This window comes from Lampetra planeri, chromosome 78 (genome assembly GCF_965212315.1).
Source record: "Lampetra planeri chromosome 78, kcLamPlan1.2.h2, whole genome shotgun sequence".
Lineage (NCBI taxonomy): Eukaryota > Metazoa > Chordata > Hyperoartia > Petromyzontiformes > Petromyzontidae > Lampetra > Lampetra planeri.
In genome coordinates this window covers 2880744-2902988 of record NC_136183.1, presented here as the reverse complement: position 1 = coordinate 2902988, position 22245 = coordinate 2880744, and the positions used below count along the sequence as shown (strand labels likewise).

The 22245-nt window shown below is 44.5% G+C and overlaps 1 protein-coding gene across 3 annotated transcripts; it reads left to right on the top strand.

The window, feature by feature from the left end:
• The first annotated feature begins 8515 nt into the window (after positions 1-8515).
• On the top strand, positions 8516-19970 carry LOC144738126 (uncharacterized). Of its 3 annotated transcripts, none has more exons than XM_078621051.1 (2): positions 8516-10240; positions 15843-19970. In XM_078621051.1, the coding sequence occupies exon 2, from the start codon at positions 15853-15855 to the stop codon at positions 18265-18267; it is 2415 nt and encodes an 804-aa protein (XP_078477177.1). In that variant the 5' UTR covers positions 8516-10240; positions 15843-15852; the 3' UTR covers positions 18268-19970. The 3 variants fall into 3 exon arrangements, with proteins under 3 accessions (XP_078477177.1, XP_078477178.1, XP_078477176.1); XM_078621052.1 differs by having other exon boundaries at positions 15840-19970; XM_078621050.1 differs by having other exon boundaries at positions 15813-19970.
• Positions 19971-22245: the final 2275 nt, after the last annotated feature.

The window sequence follows — 22245 nt, the reverse complement described above, 5'->3', positions numbered from 1 at the left end:
ATCCAGAGAGCGGCCAGCAGTAATCAGTATCGTGTCATCTGCAAAAAGATTTACCATGGAATGATCCAGGTCAGTGCCCAATTCATTGACATAAAGAGAGAACAAGAGGGGGCCGAGGATTGAACCCTGTGGAACCCCTTTTGTTATCTTAACACTGTTTGACCTCCAACCATCTGTGAGTACAGTTTGGGTGCGAAAAGAGAGGTAATTTTTTAACCATTCTACTGCGTGTTTGGAGAAACGGAGGCAACTTAGTTTACTAAGCAGGGTGTTGTGGTCGACTGTATCAAAGGCTTTGAACAAGTCAAGAAAAAGACTTACGCAGTACTGCTTATTATCAAGGCTACTGTAAATGTGATTCAGAGAGTCTAATGCAGCAGATGTGGTGCTGTATTTTTTTCGGAACCCAGATTGTTTTCGATGTAATAAAATGTTGTCGGACAGGAAACTGCTAATTTGGTAGTTCAATAATTTTTCTAAAATTTTCATCAACGGGGACAAAATTGAGATTGGTCGGTAGTTATTTGGATCATCTTTAGGGCCCCCTTTGTGAAGTGGACGAACATATGAATGTTTCCATTCTAGAGGTATTGATGCTTCTTTGATGGACAGGTTGAAAATATGGGCTATAGGTTTGTATATTAGGTGACCAACAGTTAGCAGAGCAAAGACGGGAATACTATCTGCTCCGGTAGAGGAAGACCCTTTGAGGTAGGACAGTTGTTTCAGAACATTACTTTCGTGGATTGGCTGGAAACAATTCGTTTAATGTTTGGACAGGGGTGTAGGAATTTGCATGCGCAGGGGTGACTCCCAATACATTATCAGAAAAATGAAGGTTAAAATTGTCAACTATTTTTTGGGGCTCTGAAAAATATTCCCCATTTCGGTTAAGCTCAACGGGCAGATTATCTGTGTTAGATGCCTTTTCGATACTTTTGATTGTTTTCCAACTGACACCGCTGCACACGCCGCCGCCATCTTGAGACGTCGATGGGCAGATCAGCTCCACGGTAGGTCCTGGTGTCAAGGACATGGGCCCGCATCCGCTGTTCCGTCACTATGTAGTCCAGAAGATGTTCTTGCTTGGACCCGGCATGCATCGAGTAGCCTCCTACCGTTGTTATTAAGCTGATCTGGCCCATGCCTTGCAATCACTCCAGACCAGGTGCCAGCATCATGACCAACTCGGGCATGGAAGTCACCCAACAAGATGACTCTATCCCGTGGGACCACTTGAGCTAGCACCTGTGACAGGAGGTCATAGAAGGCATCTGATTCATCGCACACACACACACGAACTCGCACACACAACGCATACACATATGTAGACTCACACACCCACATGGACGTGCCCACGCACACACAAACTTTTATAGAGTAAATAAGTTTGAAAATAGTTTTTTATATACATGACTTTAGCACTACATTTTTTATTTAACTACTTTAAAGTAAATTTCGATTTAAAGCTTTCGTGACTGCAGGGATTCATCTTCTTGGTTCTTTCGGTAAATTCACGTAGAAGGGAAGTAATACAATAATAAAAATAAAACACAATAAAATAATTCTCACGACGTTTCGGCCACAACGCAAGCAGCCATCCTCAGGTGAAAACCAGGTCCGTCGAGGCGACAGCGTCTGAATGAAACAGCACACGTGCTTGGAGTCTGTCGCCTCGACGGACTCTGTCGCCTCGACGGACCTGGTTTTATTTTTACGTATTTTATTTTTATTATTTTATTACTTCCCTTCTACGTGACTTTACCGAAAGAACCAAGAAGATACTTTAAAGTAGACTGATGCGAAAATGGAATAGCACTGGCTCACTTACAGGGCTTATGGTGTGGTACTTGGGTTCTTTTGTTTTAAACCAAATCCTTCGCAAGTTTTGTACACAGACAGACACACAGACAGAAATAATGACGTTTATAGGTCAGATGTTAATGATCCATGTGAAATGCATGTGTATCTTTGTGGGGAGCTGTAGCGCAGTTATTTCACTGCATTATGAACTCAACAATTAGTTTGATTATCGCCGACAGCAAACATGATTGATAACACTACGGAACAAAAAAAAATTGGCCCTGCGTAGTAAGTGTTATTTTCTAATTGCTTATTATTCCCCACAAACTTTGCTTTTGTGACCAGGACAGTGATATTTTGAAATTTACCTATTTTCAATGAGAAAATGTGTTCATTTGTGTCATTCCTTAACGTAAAGTCCTGGTCACGAAAGGGAAGTGTGTGGGCATAACCAATAAAAAATATAACACTAGCCATCCAGGGACAAAAATCGTGTTACATAGTGTAAGTGAAAGCTGAACTTGTTGTGGGCCCCTGCTATGTTGATTCATATTGAATTAATTACATGGTAAAGTGTGAGGAAGCATTAATACTGAGCAGATGAAGGTGGCCAGGCATGGTTCTGGACACACCACCACCTTTTTACCATGCGGGTGTGTGACAGTGTCAAGTTTGTATTTGCAGTAAAGTATATTAACTATTGGAAATGTAGCTTAAATCAAAACAATAGTTTAATTTAGTTTTCCTCTGGGACTTTTTGTAAGAATGAAAACAGTCAGGAAAATATCTCAGCACAAATGCAGCTGAAGTTAGATCTGTTCATCCGGGCATTCAAGCAAATCTGAGCCTCGCTTCCACCTCGAAGTTTCGATTGAACATTAATTTATGTATTTCTGCATAATACAAATAGTATTATTTTCAACACACTTTGCTATTATAGCTGAATTTTTCTTAAATATTCCTTTCATAGCTAGACAGCCGAAATTGTGTGCTTGGAGTTTTGGGTAAACATTAATTTTGAAGATACTAGAGCATCAAGGCATATGACCATTGGCCCTCTCATTGTGTGCCTTAACAGCCCGCGTGATGAATTGGGGAATTATTTTCACTATATCATGAATATATGAATAAGTATAGATGTGTAAGTCATATGTGACTGTGTATATATGCTATTCATCTGTGCCTTGATACTGACGTAGATGGTGTGGATATGTCTTTCTGACTGCAGCTGACGCTTCCTCTGACTCTTCCTCTGCAAAATTGGTCTGATGGAGTAAAAGGACTCCGCACAGCTCGGTACAAGAAGGAAACAATGCGACCAGTATGCAAACAGCACGGATCGTACTGGAAGTTTGACACAGCACCAGAAAACTCACACAGGAGAAAAACCATTAAAGTGCACTGTGTGTGACAAGGCATATGCACAGTTATCAACTCTTCAGATCCACCAGAGAACACACACGGAAGAGAAACCTTTCAAGTGCAGTTTGTGTGTAAAGGTATTTTTAGGTTCATCTCCTCTGAAACAACACCAGATAACACAGGGGAGAGAAACCCTTCAGGTGCCTTTTGTGCGATAAAGCATTTGCAAAGTCATCATCTCTTCAAAAACACCAAAGAACACACATGGGAGAGAACCCCTTCAAGTGCAGTGTGTGTGAGAAGGCATTTGCAAAGTCATCAAATCTTCAGAGTCACCAGAGAACGCACGCAGGAGAGAAACCCTTCAAGTGCACTATGTGTGAGAAGGCATTTACAGAGTCATCAAGTCTTAAAAGACACCAGAGAGCACACAAGAGCGAAACCCTTCAAGTGCACTGTGTGTGGAAGCGCATTTACAGAGTCATCACATCTTAAAAAACACCAGAGAACGCACACAGGGGAGAAACCCTTCAAGTGCACTGTGTGTGAGAAGGCATTTACAGAGTCATCACATCTTAAAAAAAACACCAGAGAATGCACACAGGGGAGAAAACCTTCAAGTGCACTGTGTGTGAGAAGGCATTTACACAGTCATCAAATCTTGACGACCACCAGAGAACGCACACAGGGGAGAAACCCTTCAAGTGCACTGTGTGTGAGAAGGCATTTACACAGTCATCAAGTCTTGACGACCACCAGAGAACGCACACAGGGGAGAAACCCTTCAAGTGCACTGTGTGTGAGAAGGCATTTACACAGTCATCAAGTCTTGACGACCACCAGAGAACGCACACAGGAGAGAAACCCTTCAAGTGCACTGTGTGTGGGAAGGCATTTGCACGGTCATCACATCTTCAAAGACACCACAGAACACACAGACATCAGAAGATCCCCAAGGAGCGGAGTCTGAAATCGGCTTGTGCAAGTCCAAGTGCTGCAATGAGCCCATCCCTGCTGAAAAAAGAACCAGAATTTAATTCCAGCATGGATGCAATGAAATGTATCAAGGTGGATTTTGAAGAGGTGAAATGTGAAGAAGTGATGGTGAAGAGCGAAGAAGCGATGGTAAAATGTGAAGATGAAGATTCAACTCCAAAATGGGACCTTCACATCGATGTAGGCAACGTGAAGCAGGAGGAGAATTCTGACTGTGAGGCAGAGCGAGGAACCTCCCAGCAGTTTGTGGAAGTGGAGGTGTGGGTGGACTTCTTAGACAATACAAAGTCAAATGCAGACCCGGTAGATGTGTAAGCTTGAGACAATGAAGCTCCAATAAATGCACTTTTGTCACAGACTAAAAGAACACCAAAGAAAGTACTGTCTGTGAAAAGACATTTGCACGGTCATCAGTTCTTCAGATCCACCAGAGAACACACGGAGAAACCCTTCATGTGCAGTGTGTGTGGGAAGGCATTTCCAGGTTCACCTGCTCTTAAAAATCACCAGAGAACACAGGTGTAATGATTGTGGTGTCGCTGCTGTGTACACACGCACACGTGTGACGTCACTGCGTTACGACCACGTGGGTCTGCACACACACATGACGTCATCCCGGCTGGAGGCGGGAATGACGTCAGGGCCGGTGCTGGACACGTGACCGAATCCGAGGGGGACCGAGGGGGGGCACGTGGACAGTAGGGGGGCTTCGAGAGGGTGCTCGAAGGGAGGCGTGGCCAGGGTGAGGCCGGGCACGCCAAGGCCCATATAAGCAGCCTCGGGGTTCGAGGCTGCCCGTGCCGAGAATGAAGATGCCTCGTGAAGATGCCAAGAAGAGAATGCCTACAGTGAGCGGACCGCCAGCAGCCACCTGGCTGGGTCACGCTAGAGTAGCTAAGAGATAAGTGTGTGTTAGCTAGGGTAGGTCGGTGGTCACACCCTATGTGTAAAGTAAGAGTAACTGTTGAGTCACTGTTGTGTTCATTAAGAAATGAGTGTTGTCTCCCAAGAAGTGTGTGCGCCTAATATGAACCCATTACACAGGCATCAAAAGATCCCCAAGGAGCAGAGGCTTGTGAAAGTCAAAAGTGCTGCCAGGCGCCCATCCTTAATGATAAGAACTACAAGAAAATTCCAGCTTGGACACTTTAAAATGTATCAAGGTGAAATTTGAAGAGGCGTAGGTGAAATGTGAAGATGCGGCAGTGAAGAGCGACGAAGTGACGGTAAAATGTGAAAATGAAGATTCAACTACAAAATCGGACCTTCACACCGATGGAGGCAACGTGTAGCAGGAGGAGAATTCTGACTGTGAGGCAGAGCGAGGCAACTCCCAGTAGTTTGTGGGAGTGGAGGTGTGGCTGGACTTCTTAAACAATACAAAGTCAAATGGAGACCCGGTAGATGTGTAAGCTTGAGACAATGAAGCTCCAATAGATTCACCTTTGTCACATGCCTTTAATTAAAATAACGTGAAGTTGCACACTCAATTCCTAGGTTCAACCTGCAGAGTAAGAGCAGCCAGTATTTGTGGACATATGGGTTTGGTAGATCTCTAACCAGGAGTAAGAGCCAATAAGCGCCCAAGCATTCACTATATTATGATAATATTTGCATTCATGTGGAGCTTAATTGCCCATAATAAGAACGCGTTAATTTCAATGTTTGGTGAAACCCGCCACTACGTGATTTTTTCTCCAACACACCGGTGTGCTGTACTAGTGTAGTGTAATAACGCCGATTGTTGTCCAGCAACGGCAACTGCGGTGGACAAATAATACACACGCCAGTGAGCATATACACGGGTTAGTCGGCAGGGCAGAAAAACTGGGGCAAGGGTCATGGAAGACCCCATATGGAAGCTCCTGGAACCTGCTAGTGGTTTCGAGAAGGGAGGCGCGGCCAGGGCAGAGCCAGGCCACACTGGGTAGCATAAAAGCAGCTGAGAGTGGGAGCTCAGGGCTGTCAGTTTTGGGAGTGGGCTCATCTCGTCGTGGCTGTCATCTTCGCCGCCTTCGTCAATACCGTCTTGGGAAGATATTGCACGGCCGGATAGTTGTTGGTTGTCTCGGTCAGCACCATTGGTGTTACATGGTCAGGGTTGTAATTATAAGGTGGCCCGGGAAATTCAGGGCCACGAGGCCTGCCAGCATTGGCCCAAAATGGAGGCTTGGCCGTGGCGGGAGGAGGACATGGTGGCTGTGGTGTGCGGCCTGGGGACGCACGGGAGAAGGCCCCCACGGGTGGGTTGGCAACCGGCGAAGCTCCCTCCGCCCTGGGGTCCCACGGCCAAGTGTTTCAGGTGTGGTCAGCCGAGCCACATCGCCATAGAATGCCGGGGTGTCAGTAGGGTGCCGGCAACGCCACCGTAGCACTCCGACCTGCCGGCAACATTTTCCCAAGCTGCACCGGATCCGAGTCTCTGATGCTTTCCGTAACTGCCGTGTGCAAAGTGTCAGGGACTGGATCTGATTAGATGCTACTGCGGATTTCAGGAAAGGGCCGTGCCCTTCGGCCATTGTTTTTTTGTTCCCATTCCTCGGAATCTCAAGGAATGCAAACCCTGCCAAGGCGGGGGTAACAAGTGTCGAGGACCGGCTCACGTGAGCTATGTTCTGGTAAAGGCGGACTCTCCCTTGTAAGGTGGGATTTGGGGGGGTTGTGTATATTGTTTGGCTTGTGTTATCGGCTCTCGTGGGGGGGGGGGGGGGGGCGTCACGGTTATGTGGTCCCTGATGGGGTTCTTGCCCATGCCGCAGTTGCGCTGCGTGTTGGCGGCTTGTGGGGGGGTGCCACGGGTTGTCCTTTTTGTTGGCGGTCCGCGGGGGGCGCCGGAGTTGCACTACGTGGTTATGGTTTGCGGGAGACACTGCGGTTGTGTTGTATGGTCGCGGGAAGTGTTGCAACCAAGGTTTTTTTTTTGGGGTAAATAGTTTTTTCGTGTTGATGGTGTTCCTCGGGGTTGGGGTTGCTCTGCCTGTCCCCCGGTTGCAGTTGCAACGGCAACTGCGGTGGACAAATAATACACACGCCGGTGAGCATATACACGAATGTGTCGGCAGGGTGGAGGAACTGGGGCAATGGGCATGGAAGACCCTATCTGGAAGCCCCTGGAACCTGCTAGAGGGTTCGAGAAGAAAGGTGCGACCAATGCAGAGCCAGGCCACGCTGGGTACAATAAAAGCAGCTGAGAGCGGGAGCTCAGCGCTGCTGGTTCTGGAAGTGGGCTCGTGTCGTCGTCACTGTCATCTTCGCTAGATATTGTGCGGCCAGATAGTTGTAGGCTGTCTCGGTCAGCGCCATCGGTGCTACACGGGCAGGGTTGTGTTTAGGCTAGGCTAGACGACTAGAGAGTGCGCATTTATATTTACGCGATCTAACCCAAAAAAAATCTTATGGATGATTCTAGATTTGAAGCTCGTGACTGCAAGGATTCATATTCTTAGGTTTTTACGGTAAAGTCTGTGAAGGATGTCGTTCCTGACTTACAGTATCCTGGAGTCTACAAACTGAGTTGCAGTTGTGGTGATTGCTACATTGGAGAAACGAAACGTCATGTCTCTTATCGTGTCCGCGAGCACAAGTCAGATCTGAAACACGGCAGAACTGATTCTTCGGCTGTTGCCGATCATTGCTAAAACTCTGTGGGCTCTCATGAAATTGTCTTTTCCGAGACCAAGGTGCTCTGCAAACCTCCTGGCTACCATCAAAGGTTTGTACACGAAGCCATACAAATATACAAACAGACATAATTTCAACCGTGATGATGGTTACAAACTGAGTAATCATTGGAAAGATGTGATTAACCATGCAAAAAAGATTTAACTACACTTATTTGGACCATCTTATTTGACAGACAACTATTCTTGAGTTACTGTACAGGTTACTGATAGACAGCCAGTTTTGTTTTACCAGGTTTAGCTTTTTTCACACACTGGTTTCCTGCTATAAGTTTTACCCACCAAACAACATAGCAGGAGGCTGTTTCTTCCTGACCTGCTTTTTGTGCTTTTACCATCTACATGGCAGATGCTCGGTCTCATTTGCAGCATTTTGTTATGTAGGCTAGCCGTAGTCTCAAGCCGCACCTCACCATAATAAAGGCTCAGTCATTTGTTATACAGTCTAGCCGTAGTCTCAAGCCGCACCTTACCATAATAATAAAAAGTGGGCCGTTCCTGGCCCTTCCCCCCCCCCCTCAACCATTATATATACGGAGTGGTATCTCTTGTAATCTCTCATTTACTTGATACAGCTGCCGTGCTGTGACGGTTCCACCTGAAGACGGAAGCTTGTGTTGCCTCCGAAACATCGTGATTTAAATTTGTTATTTTACTTTTATTAATTTAATTTTTTTACCTACGTGACTTTACCGAAAAAACCTAAGAATATGAATATCTTATGGATGATATTGGTCGCGAAAGCCTACGTGTTAAACTTTCTTAATTGCCTCAGCAATTCGGAGTTTTGTATCATATCTCATCACAAACAATCGAAGAGCACCCCTAAGTGGCAGCTGCCTCTTGTGTGGCATAAGGTGGCCCAGCACCAGCCTGCATGTGGACATGAGTCTGTCAGTCAGTCGGGCGATAATTAACGTGTAATCTCAGTTGTGCAATTTTTGGATATTTGGAATTTCCCAAATTTTGACAATGACACCAACATGCAAAGACCTATGTATTTTGAATAACACAATATGTTTTACATCCACTCTTTAAGCAGACGGTGCATATTTTGGTTGAGGTTACTGGAGTAGCCAGGGGTGCCTGTCGGATTTGAACCTTGAACCTCTGCAATAAATAGAGAATGCGCTACCACTTGGCTTCCCTCAATCTGAGTGTTGGCATGCCAGCCAGTGGTTCTACGCAGATGTTTCATTTAGAGGGGTCCACATTTCACATGCCTAGAGAACGGAGGGCATGACTGTTGCCGAGAAGACCCGAAGCTTCATGCAGAGCGACAGGCTAGGTAGCTTCCACACAGCATTGCAGAGCTGATTAAAAGATAATGCCGCTCGACTGATTCGGACCACCCACACACTGTCCACATACGCAGGGTAGACGTATTGTGTACACACAATGTATATACAGCGTACACACAGTCTGCACATACACTGTATACACAAATACACTAACAAAAGCAATGACTGCCATTCGCCAATACGTGGTGGTGATGTCCCCATGGCGCTTGCGCCAGGCTATGTGCACGTTAAGGCCAAGTCAAGTGTCGAACTCCCGCCGGCAGGAGGTCACAGGGCAGACTCAGGTGCCATGGTTCAACTGAGATGACTGGCCTATGCACCACCTGTGCCCCCTACTGTGCTAACAGTGTACACACACACTGTGCGCGCGCGCACCGTGTGTGTGTACACGGTTTGTATACAGAGGCCGTCCATAAATGACGTTACGCGATTTTGGACGATTTTGACCCCCCCCCCCCTTTCATCACACGACGTCACAAAAAGTCAGACCCCCCCCCTCAAATATTATGTCACAAAGCTCTGCCCACCCTCCCCCCCAAAAAAAAACATGCTTCAAATCGCTTTAAACTATTGTCGTTGTAGTGCGTATTTAATGTGGCGCTACACTCTGATGTTGTAATAGAAAACATTTATTAAAAAGTCTATTTAATTAAGTCGAACGTGTTGTCTATATTTATTAAAGTTGCGCATTTTGATGTGACGTCACATTTATTACACCCCCCCCCCATCGTCACTTATCGTCACAAATGTCTGACCGTCCCCTCCCCAGTTGCGTGACGTCTTTTATGGACGGCCCAACACACACTGTTTGCACAGTTTGTACACACACACACTGTATACACAGTTTGTACACACAATCTTCACGTTGTCGAGCTCACGCACCCAAAGTGTAAATGTTCAATAGAGGGATCAATGGAATAGGTATCTTAATGAACTTAAACTCTAACCCCGCTCTCTGACGTCACCACTGCATTACCTCATCGGCGTGAGGGGGAGGTGTACCCCGCTAGTGACGTAATGTCACCTCGTGCTGCCGCGTGACGTCACGAGATACCAGGAAGCTGCCGGTCTCGGCGCGCGCGCTCACTGAGATCTGAGGTGAGAAGTTCACATCGTGGTGGTTGTTGTGGTGGTTGTTGTTGTTTACCCAGGTAGAGCCTCGCTCTTCTCGTAGGGATATCAATTGAGTAGCAGCGAGTATGGAATCGATGTCCAGGTTGGAACATTACAACGCGGGGCCTACCCATGCGTGGCCTTGCTTCCTGCCCTCGCCTGATTGCATTGGCTTTAATTATCTGCTTAAGTTTAATTTGTCTTCATCTGGCTCACTACTTTGAAACTTTGTTTCTTTTAAATATTTCTACAGTTGTTTTATCTTACCAGGCCAAGCCCACTTCAGCTGCTATACCGCTCTTGTTTTCAGAAGCGACCTGCCCACAACAAAGTGTAGCTATACTACACTTTGTGTAGCTATACTAACTCTATAGCAGTGTGTACTGGCTGTAGTAGTAGATATACAAACTTTATAGCAGTGTGTACTGGCTGTAGTAGTAGCTATACTATATCTATAGCAGTGTGTACTGGCTGTAGTAGTAGCTATACTATATAGCAGTGTGTACTGGCTGTAGTAGTAGATATACAAACTCTATAGCAGTGTGTACTGGCTGTAGTAGTAGATATACTATATCTATAGCAGTGTGTACTGGCTGTAGTAGTAGCTATACAATATCTATAGCAGTGTGTACTGGCTGCAGTAGTAGCTATACTAACTCTATAATAGTAATCTTTGGTTCTTTCGTTGAGTCATGTAGATAGAAAAATAATACAAATAATGTGAATAATAACGTGAATAATAATAAAAATAACCATTCATGTAAACCAGGGGTCCTCAAACTTTTTAAACAGGGGGCCAGTTCACTGTCCCTCAGACCGTTGGAGGGCCGGACTATAGTTAAAAAAACTATGAACAAATTCCTATGCACACTGCATATATCTTATTTTGAAGTGAAGAAACAAAACGGGAACAAATACAATATTTAAAATGAAGAGCAGTAAAGTTAAATCAACAAACTTGCCAGTATTTCAATGGGAACTATGGGCCTGCTTTTGGCTAATGAGATGGTCAATGTCCGGTTCCATATTTGTCACTGCTAGTCGTAACAAGTGATGCAAGTGTGCATCCGTTAGTCTAGATCTGGTTGGAGATTTCAAATGTTTCATTCTGGAAAAAGTTTGTTCACAGACATAAGCGCTGCCAAAGATGGTTGCCATTTTGAGTGCATGGTTCCTGAGATGAGGATATGTCTCAGAGGGGAGAAATGCATAGAAATTATGAAGGCTGCTTGACTTGAATCCGTCTTTCAGAGAGTCACAATTCTGCAGTTCAGCCAGTTCCATTTGGTAAATTGTATCCACATTTTCAATGTCAATAGAAAATGGGTTACGGAAAAGCTGTATGTCCTGTTCATGGAGATGAAGCTCTTTAAATCTAAATTGGAACTCCTTTTGCAATTTTTCCAGTGAATCCACACATGTTTTGTTTGGGAATGCAACCAATGGTTTTTTCGCTAACAGATTTTGAGTTGTGGGGAGATGGCAGAAGTTTTCCTCCTTCACTTGTTTGATGAGGAGGCCTAATTTTACTTCAAATGCTTTGACATGTGATTGCATTTCACAGATGAGCTTCCCCTTTCCTTGAAGTTGCACATTGAAACTGTTGAGTAGCTCTGTTACATCTGTCAGAAAGGCAAGGTGCCATTTCCATTCTGCATCATTGAGCTCTGGTACTTCTTTGTTTTTTGAAAACAGAAAAGCTGTAATCTGTGGAAGTAAGTCATAGAAACGTTTCAAAACTCTCCCTCGACTCAGCCAACGGACTTCTGTGTGGTACAGAACATCTTCATAGTCAACATTTAGCTCAGACAGAAATTCCTGAAATTGTCTGTGGTTTAGTGCATGAGCTCTAATGAAGTTAACAGAGTCCCACTTGAGTGATTTACTACACAGCGCTTGTTGGTGGATGAGGCAGTGTATGGCTATTGGATGAGAATGGTTATGTTTGTCCATCTCTTGGTTAATACGAGCAATTACTCCTTTCTTAGACCCCACCATGCTAGGAGCACCATCAGTTGTCACACTGGCTAGTTTAGCCCAGTTCAGCTCCAAACCATTCACAGTTTGGCAAACCTTTTCATAGATATCCTCTCCTGTAGTTGTTCCTTTGATGCTTTGCAGTGCAGCAAGCTCTTCTGTGACTTCGAAATAGTCATTCGTCCCACGAATAAAAATTAGAAGTTGTGCAGAATCACGCACATCATTGCTTTCGTCGAGTGCCAAGGAAAAATAGGAAAGTTTTTTTTGTGGAGTTTTGCAAATGCTGATGCAAATTGTGTCCCATTTCTTCAATCCTCCGTATAATTGTAGGTCCTGAAAGACTCACTGTACTAAATAAATCGGCCTTCTCTGGACACATCTCTTTGGCAACAGAAAGAAGGCATTCTTTAACAAATTCTCCCTCCACGAATGGTCTGCCAGTGCACGCTATTAGCTTGGCAACTTGAAAACTTGCTCGCAGTGATGAAATATTTAGCTGCTTCTGCTTCACAAAAGTATTTTGCTGAGTTGTTAATGTATTTTTCAGTTTTAATATTTTATCTTTTCTCACTTCTCCGACCAAACAATCATATTTATCTTTATGTTGAGTTTCATAGTGTCGACGTAAATTGTATTCTTTGAACACAGACACTATATTCTGGCATATCAGACACAGCTCTTTCCTTGTACTGCATGAAAAAGTAATCATAAGTCCACTGTTTTTTGAATATCCTACACTCCGAGTCAATTTTTCTCTTTCTTGACATCATTGTTTCCTAGGGAGTCAAAATTGCTATTAGTAAAATACCAATATATATACAGCGCTACAAAAACAATATACCAGCAATAACTTTGCCCACACAGAGACATACAGACTGCACTGCCCATCAATGCAGTCTGATTGGGGGAACTTTGCTTTTACCCCAGGCTCACACTGGTGCGGGTGCCATTAAAAAGTTAATTACACCTGCAGTTTTGTTCACAGATCGCAGTGCGATCTGCGAACTCGCATAGGAATCTGATCGCATGGGGGAGAAGACTCATGCGATCCGATTCCACTGCAGGAAAAAAGAAGGCACATGTGACTTTTTTCTTCCGAATCTAATGCAAGTTCAGCCATACAAGCACATGGCTGAACTCGCACTGCTCAGAGATCGCAACAGTATGAACCGGGGCTTACACAACATACAACATATAACCTCATATAATTGAATAGCAATCAGAATATAAATGCACTTACTGTCATTTCAATTGGGTTTCCTACTCCTCGGCTGTCTGTCACTGACCAGCACGGGAAAACAGCAGGCAGCCCCTCCAGAGATCAGAGATCACTCTGTTATTACCCCTCTATCATTTACTCAGCACACGGGAATATCACTGGGAGTGGAGCCGAGGGGCAAGTGAGGGAGCTGAGGGAGGGAGAGCCAGTCAAGCGCAGCCAGGGGAGGGCTGGCAGCCTTAGGCCTGGGGGGCAAGTCCAGTCAATTGGCCCATTGAACCATTCACCAGCGCAGCCCAATGAGTGCCCACCGCCGCAGCTCAATCATTGCCCACCGCCGCAGCTCAATCAGTGCTCACCAGCGCAGCCAAATCAGTGCTCGCTACCGCAGCCCAATCAGTGCCCACCACCGCAGCCCAATGAGTGCTCACCAGCGCAGCCCAATTAGTGCTCACCAGCGCAGCCCAATTAGTGCTCACCAGCGCAGCCCAATTAGTGACCATGGGCCGGATAAATGCCCTCGGTGGGCCGCATGTGGCCCGCGGACCGTAGTTTGAAGACCCCTGATGTAAACTGTAGCCTGGTTATTAAGTTTTGTGAGTGCACTGGCAGTCTATGATGTAGACTATAGAAATGGTTATCAATTACTAAGAATAAGTCTATAGACTGCCAGTACACTCGCTCAGCTGAATAACCATGGCTACAGTCTACATTATAGACTGCCAGTACACTCACCAAACTTAATAAGCAGGCTACAGCCTACATTATAGACTGCCAGTACACTCATCGAGGTTAAGAATGATGCTAGTCTACATCATAGACTGCCAGTACACTCACCCAGCTTAATAACCATTGCTACAATCCACATTATAGACTGCCAGTACACTCACCCAGCTTAATAACCATTGCTACAATCCACAGGCCTATCTACATTAGTGTTTTTTAATTATTTTTACTATTTCGATTTTTATTAACTCATTTTTTATTAAGATTTTTCTATCTACGTGACTGTACCGAAAGAACCAAGAATATTAACAGTGCTGTGATAAGGCTTAGACCCATGCAGGGCCCCCGGCCTCACGCATGCGCAGATGTGTGCTTTGGCGCGCGCTCAGCGTAGTAATATAATCATTAATAGTACTAAATTGTTATACCATGAACCTCCTTCGCCTTTTGGAGTCCTCTGGTCTAACACTGTTTGAGACTAGGCTCGAAAGAAAGCTGTCTCTGGTGTAGACCAATCAGTTTCAAGGACATTGCATGTAGTATCCGTGATTTTTTTTGCATTTTGACTGCAAATATTGTGGTTAATGCAGACATGAATCCTTGTAAAAAGGTTTCAGTTTTGTTGCCAGAAAAAAAGGGGAACAACCCTATTATTATTATATTTTGGTACTGGCAAAGGAGGTCTAATGATGTAGATGCTTACCCCGAGCCCTCATTACTTTGATAGTGCATTGTCTTTGAGCTGTCCGCCTTTTGGTGTCATCTGGTCTAGCACCAATTGAGACGAGGCTCTAAAGAACGCTGTCTCTGGTGTGGACCAATCAGTTTCAAGGACAATTCATATATTAGTGGTTTTTTGTTTGCATTTTGACTGCAAGTATTGTGGTTAATGCACGCATGACTCCTTGTAAAATGGTTTCAGTTTTGTTGCCAGAAAAAAGGGGAACAACCCTATTATATTAATTACATGGTGAAGTGTGAGGAAGCATTAATACTGAGCAGATGAAGGTGACCAGGCATGGTTTTGGACACACCACCACCTTTTTACCATGCGGGTGTGTGACAGTGTCAAGTTTGTATTTGCAGTAAAGTATATTAACTATTGAACATGTAGGTTAAATCAAAACAATAGTTTAATTTAGTTTTCCTCTGGGACTTTTTGTAAGAATGGAAACAGTCAGGAAAATATCTCAGCACATTCAGCTGAAGTTAGATCTGTTCATCCGAGCATTCAAGCAAATCTGAGCCTGGCTTCCACCTCAAAGTTTCGATTGATCATTAATTTATGTATTTCTGCATAATACAAATAGTATTATTTTCAACACACTTTGCTATTATAGCTGCATTTTTCTTAAATATTCCTTTCATAGCTAGACAGCCGAAATTGTGTGCTTGGAGTTTTGGGTAAACATTCATTTTGAAGATACTAGAGCATCCAGGCATATTTATGACCATTGGCCCTCTCATTGTGTGCCCTAACAGCCCACGTGATGAATTGGGGAATTATTTTCACTTTATCATGAATATATGAATAAGTATAGATGTGTAAGTCATGTGTGACTGTGCATATATGTGCATTCCTCTGTGCCTTGATACTGATGTAGATGGTGTGGATATGTTTTCTGTCTGCAGCTGACGCTTCCTCTGACTCTTCCTCAGCAGAATTGGTCTGATGGAGCAAAGGGACTCGGCACAGCTCGGTACAAGAAGGAAACAATGCGACCAGTATGCAAACAGCACGGATCGTACTGGAAGTTTGACACACCACCAGAGGACTCACACAGGAGAAAAACCATTCAAGTGCACTGTGTGTGACAAGGCATATGCACAGTCATCAACTCTTCAGATCCACCAGAGAACACACACGGAAGAGAAACCTTTCAAGTGCAGTTTGTGTGTAAAGGTATTTTCAGGTTCATCTCCTCTGAAACGACACCAGATAACACACAGGGGAGAGAAACCCTTCAAATGCCTTTTGTGCGATAAAGCATTTGCAAAGTCATCATATCTTAAAAAACACCAAAGAACACACATGGGAGAGAAACCCTTCAAGTGCAGTGTGTGTGAGAAGGCATTTGCAAAGTTATCAAATCTTCAAAGACACCAGAGAACGCACACAGGAGATAAACCCTTCAAGTGCACTGTGTGTGAGAAGGCATTTACAGAGTCATCAATTCTTCACGACCACCAGAGAACACACACAGGAGAGAAACCCTTCAAGTGCACTGTATGTGAGGAGGCATTTGCAAAGTCATCAAGTCTTCAAAATCACCAGAGAACGCACACAGGAGAGAAACCCTTCAAGTGCACTATGTGTGAGAAGGCATTTACAGAGTCATCACATCTTAAAACACACCAGAGAACGCACACAGGGGAGAAACCTTTCAAGTGCACTGTGTGTGAGAAGGCATTTGCAAAGTCATCAAATTTTCAGAGTCACCAGAGAACGCACACAGGAGAGAAACCCTTCAAGTGCACTATGTGTGAGAAGGCATTTACAGAGTCATCACATCTTAAAAAACACCAGAGAACACACACAGGAGAGAAACCCTTCAGGTGCACTGTGTGTGAGAAGACATTTTCAGATTCATCACTTCTTAAAAGACACCAGAGAATACACACAGGAGAGAAACCCTTCAAGTGCACTGTGTGTGAGAAGGCATTTGCAATGTTATCAAATCTTCAGAGCCACCAGAGAACGCACACGGGAGCTAAACCCTTCAAGTGCACTCTGTGTGAGAAGGCATTTACAGAGTCATCACATCTAAAAACACACCAGAGAACGCACACAGGAGAGAAACCCTTGAAGTGCACTGTGTGTGAGAAGGCATTTGCAAAGTCCTCAAATCTTCAGAGTCACCAGAGAACATGCACAGGAGAGAACCCCTTCAGGTGCACTATGTGTGAGAAGGCATTTACAAAGTCATCATATCTAAAAACACACCTGAGAACGCACACAGGAGAGAAACCCTTCAAGTGCACTGTGTGTGGAAGCGCATTTGCAACGTTATCAACTCTTCGGAGCCACCAGAGAACGCACACAGGAGAGAAACCCTTCAAGTGCACTATGTGTGAGAAGGCATTTACAGAGTCATCACATCTTCACGACCACGAAAGAACACACACAGGACAGAAACCCTTCAGGTGCACTATGTGTGAGAAGGCATTTACAAAGTCATCAAATCTTCAAAGACACCAGAGAACGCACACAGGAGAGAAACCCTTCAAGTGCACTGTGTGTGGAAGCGCATTTGCACAGTCATCACATCTTCAGAGCCACCAGAGAACACACACAGGACAGAAACCCTTCAAGTGCACTCTGTGTGAGAAGGCATTTACAAATCCATCAAATCTTCATATTCACCAGAGAACGCACACAGGAGACACACCCTTCAAGTGCACTATGTGTGAGAAGGCATTTACAGAGTCATCACATCTTAAAAAACACCAGAGAATACACACAGGAGAGAAACCCTTCAAGTGCACTGTATGTGGAAGCGCATTTGCACATTCATCAAATCTTAAAAGACACCAGAGAATACACACAGGAGAGAAACCCTGCAAGTGCACTATGTTTGAGAAGGCATTTGCAAAGTCATCTAATCTTCATAGTTACCAGAGAAAGCACACAAGGGAGAAACCCTTCAAGTGCACTGTGTGTGGGAAGGCATTTGCACGGTCATCACATCTTCAAAGACACCAGAGAACACACAGGCATCACAAGATCCCCAAGGAGCGGAGTCTGAAATCGGCTTGTGTAAGTCCAAGTGCTGCAATGAGCCCATCCCTGCTGAAAAAAGAACCAGAATTTAATTCCAGCTTGGACGCAATGAAATGTGTCAAGGTGGATTTTGAAAAGGTGAAATGTGAAGAAGTGATGGTGAAGAGCGAAGAAGCGATGGTAAAATGTGAAGATGAAGATTCAACTCCAAAATGTGACCTTCACATCGATGGAGGCAATGTGAAGCAGGAGGAGAATTCTGACTGTGAGGCAGAGCGAGGTAACTCCCAGGAGTTTGTGGAAGTGGAGGTGTGGGTGGACTTCTTAGACAATACAAAGTCAAATGGAGACCCGGTAGATATGTAAGCTTGAGACAATGAAGCCCCAGTAGATTCACCTTTGTCACAGGTCTTTAATTACATTAAAGTGACGTTACACACTCAATTCGTAGGTTCAGCCTGCCGAGTAAGAGGGGCCAGTATTTGCAGACCTGTGGGTTGGGTAGATCTCTAACCACGAGCCAGAGCCAATACGCTCCCAAGCGTTCATAATGTTATAATATTATAATGATGCTTGTTTAATCGCCTCAGCAGCTCGGAGTTTTGTATCATATCTCATCACAAACACTCGAAGAGCATGTTGTGCATATGCCTTTCCAAAAAAAATTATGAAGTGATTCTGCCTTTTTTGGTAATAATTTTGATCGGGATGTAGCGCGGGGGCACAGAAAGGGTGAGTCGCCCCCCCTGCCTCCTACCTTGCCACCAGACCGGTGGAGGATAATAACTCACAAGCCTGCTTGGAAAGTAATACAATTTAATTTAAAAAATGGCAAACCATAAGATAGAAACAGCAGGGGTCACGAACCTCCCTTGGACTTTGAAATCTACCCAAGGGCAGTTAATCATCATGAGCTGACTGGGTTTTTAAAAATACAACAGTGAAGTTCGAAGCTTAGCTATATGTTCAACCTCAGGATATCAAAATATACTTGAGAATAAGAAGCACAGATCCCTGGCGATATAGACGGGGAACAAAGGTTAATAAAACCCTCGGAATATACTCGGTAACAACTACGGTATACCATATCTTGGTTAAGCATGAACCAAATAATAATTATGAAAGTATTAGACCTAGGGTCATTCAGAAGAGATACAATGTGAAATATGTCAATCTCACGAACAAGATAATATATTCCACGGGATCAGAGTCTCACCAAACGCCTTCGTCTTCCAGTAGCTAACAGCACGTGGTAGCAGTAAATTATGTATGCAGGGGGGCGTCTTCCCCTAATATATCAAATACCATGCAAGAATTCCAAACAGCGACGTGAGTGCAGTGAATGTTGCTCTAAACGTACTTCGAGTCACTTGTAGAGTCAAAACTGCGGAAAGTGGTACGGTACCAAGCTATAAGAGGTGAATAAAAAAAAAATACTTCCAACTCGTGATGAGAGGACAGCATACATGGTGACAGCAAGCACACTCCTGCACAATAGGTCACGACTTCAAAGGCCACAACGCCCCTTTTTGACAGAGACTGCAAGTCTGATGCAAATTTTTTTGAACACTTCCAACCCGTTATGGGATTGTGGGGAACGCTGCCCAAACCGAATACACACACACAGGGAGACAATTGTGTTAAAAGCTTTATTTTCATCACAGAATCTTGCCTGCGAATGTATTAAAGCCCTTAGCCAATTGATGAACATTTGTTAGACATGCAAGCACACTACCGCACACCATTATTTCAAGGCATTACGTTAATTGCATAATCTAACAAATTCATTGAGGTCTACCTTTGCTTAGGCACGTTTCTTTATTACCGTTCGTATGAATATTGCCACATTAATTAAAAAACGTTTTCCTGTCGCTGTGTATGATCACCTTACTCTGAAGAATGAGCCAATTGTTCTGTTACCCAGTTTGACAAACATCATTTTTGAGGGTTAAATGTACGGATCAATGAGGAGGACATCTCCAGGAGTACTGTGTTGGCATTCTTAGCATAAGAGTTTGCATATTAGAATGTCACGTGTTTTTTTGAGATTAAAGTTGCTTAACACAGAAGAGTCTGAGTGGTGTTTTCCTAAGTCCATGCATAATATCTTTGTAACCTATGAAAGGCATTTTTTGTCCGTCTGCGTACGCTTGCTTGCGGGTGATTTGGCTCTCGTACCGTGGGGTTTACCGAGAAATGTTTTGCCAGGAGGCACGCCCCGAGCCCCGCGGTGGGAATATGCATTTCCGTTTTTTAGTCCCTAAACTTTAAAGCGGTTTAATTATCCATTTAGTGCGATTTCTCTTTATTTATTTAGCACACCGTTGCGCATGTACGAAACGCTGACCAAGGGTTGCCCACCGTTGTTGCAGGGTGGACGCCGTTAAAAAATATGCGCACACATTTACACGCGACGCTGAGGTAAATACATCAAAGTTTCACGTCCTCTACTCTCTCCACCCCCCACCCCAATGTGTGCAATTACTATTATAGGGTCGGTAGATAATAAAATTATAGAGATTAAACTATTATTCTAGCGTGGGGGTGGGGGGTAGCGGCCCAGCCCCCAGCCTCGCCCGGCTGGGCAATCTAGGCGAGGCCAGAGGCTCTGCACGGGACTAGCCCTCGACACCCCACTCTTGTTAGAGTCGATATACCCAGCATTGCCCGGGGGGGAAATACATTTAAAAACTTCTGAAAACTTTAAAACATAACATAGCAATGAAAATGAAACTCAGTAAATTAAAATAAACCCGAGCGTGCCATGAATCGATTCTTTAAATATAGACTGTACAAATAGTTATCAAGCTGGGTGGGTGTACTGGCAGTTTATAATGCAGACTGTAGCCTGCTTATTAAGTAAAGTAGCAGGTACCACCACAGTCAGTATGCACTACTGTAATCATAGCAGGTACCACCACAGCAGTATGCACTGCTGTAATCATAGCAGGTACCACCACCACAGTATGTACTGCTTTCATCATAGCAGGTGCCACCACAGCATGTACTGCTGTCATAGCAGGTACCACCACCACAGTACTGCTGTGATCATAGCAGGTACCACCACAGTCGGTATGTACTGCTGTCATAGCAGGTACAACCACAGTATGTGCTGCTGTCATAGCAGGTACCAGCACAGTGTGTACTGCTGTCATCAGAGCAGGTAACACCACAGTCAGTATGCACTGCTGTAATCATGGCAGGTTCCACCACCACAGTATGCACTGCTGTGATCATAGCAGGTACCACCACAGCAGTATGCACTGCTGTAATAGCAGGTACCACCACCACAGTATGTACTGCTTTCATCATAGCAGGTGCCACCACAGCATGTACTGCTGTCATAGCAGGTACCACCACCACAGTACTGCTGTGATCATAGCAGGTACCACCACAGTCGGTATGTACTGCTGTCATCATAGCAGGTACAACCACAGTATGTGCTGCTGTCATAGCAGGTACCAGCATAGTGTGTACTGCTGTCATCAGAGCAGGTAACACCACAGTCAGTATGCACTGCTGTAATCATGGCAGGTTCCACCACCACAGTATGCACTGCTGTGATCATAGCAGGTACCACCACAGCAGTATGCACTGCTGTATTCATAGCATGTACCACCACAGTCAGTATGGACTGCTGTGATCATAGCATGTACCACCACTATGCACTGCTGTCGTGAAAGCAGGTACCACCAGTCAGTATGCACAGCTGTAGTCATAGGATACCACCACAATCAGTATCCACTGCTGTAATCATAGCAGGTACCACCACAGTCAGTATGCACTGCTGTAGTCATAGCAGGTGCCATCACTGTCAGTATGCACTGCTGTAGTGATAGCAGGTACCACCTCAGCCGGTATGCACTGCTGTAGTGATAGTAGATACTGCTATCGAGTTGGTAGATACTGCTATATAGAGTTAGTAGATACTAAAACAGTCAGTATATACCACTACAGCTCAGTCAATACTGCTACAGTCAGTATATACTACTATACAGTCAGTACATACTAGTACGGTGAGTAGCTATTAGAGTCCGCAGATACTACTATAGAGTGAGTAGATTTTGCTATAGAGTTAGTAGTTACTACTATAGTCAGTGGATACTACTATAGTCAGTGAATACTACTATACAGTTAGTTGTTACTACTATAGAGTCGGTAGATACTACTGTAGGCCCAGTAGATACTACTACGGTCAGTCGTTACTACAATCAATAAATAATACTCCAGTCAGTAGCTACTACTCGCTCAGTAGATACTACTGGACAGTCAGTAGATACAACTACAGAGTCAATAGATACTTCCTCTGTTGTATGTAGGGTGGTGTAAATATAATTTTTGAGG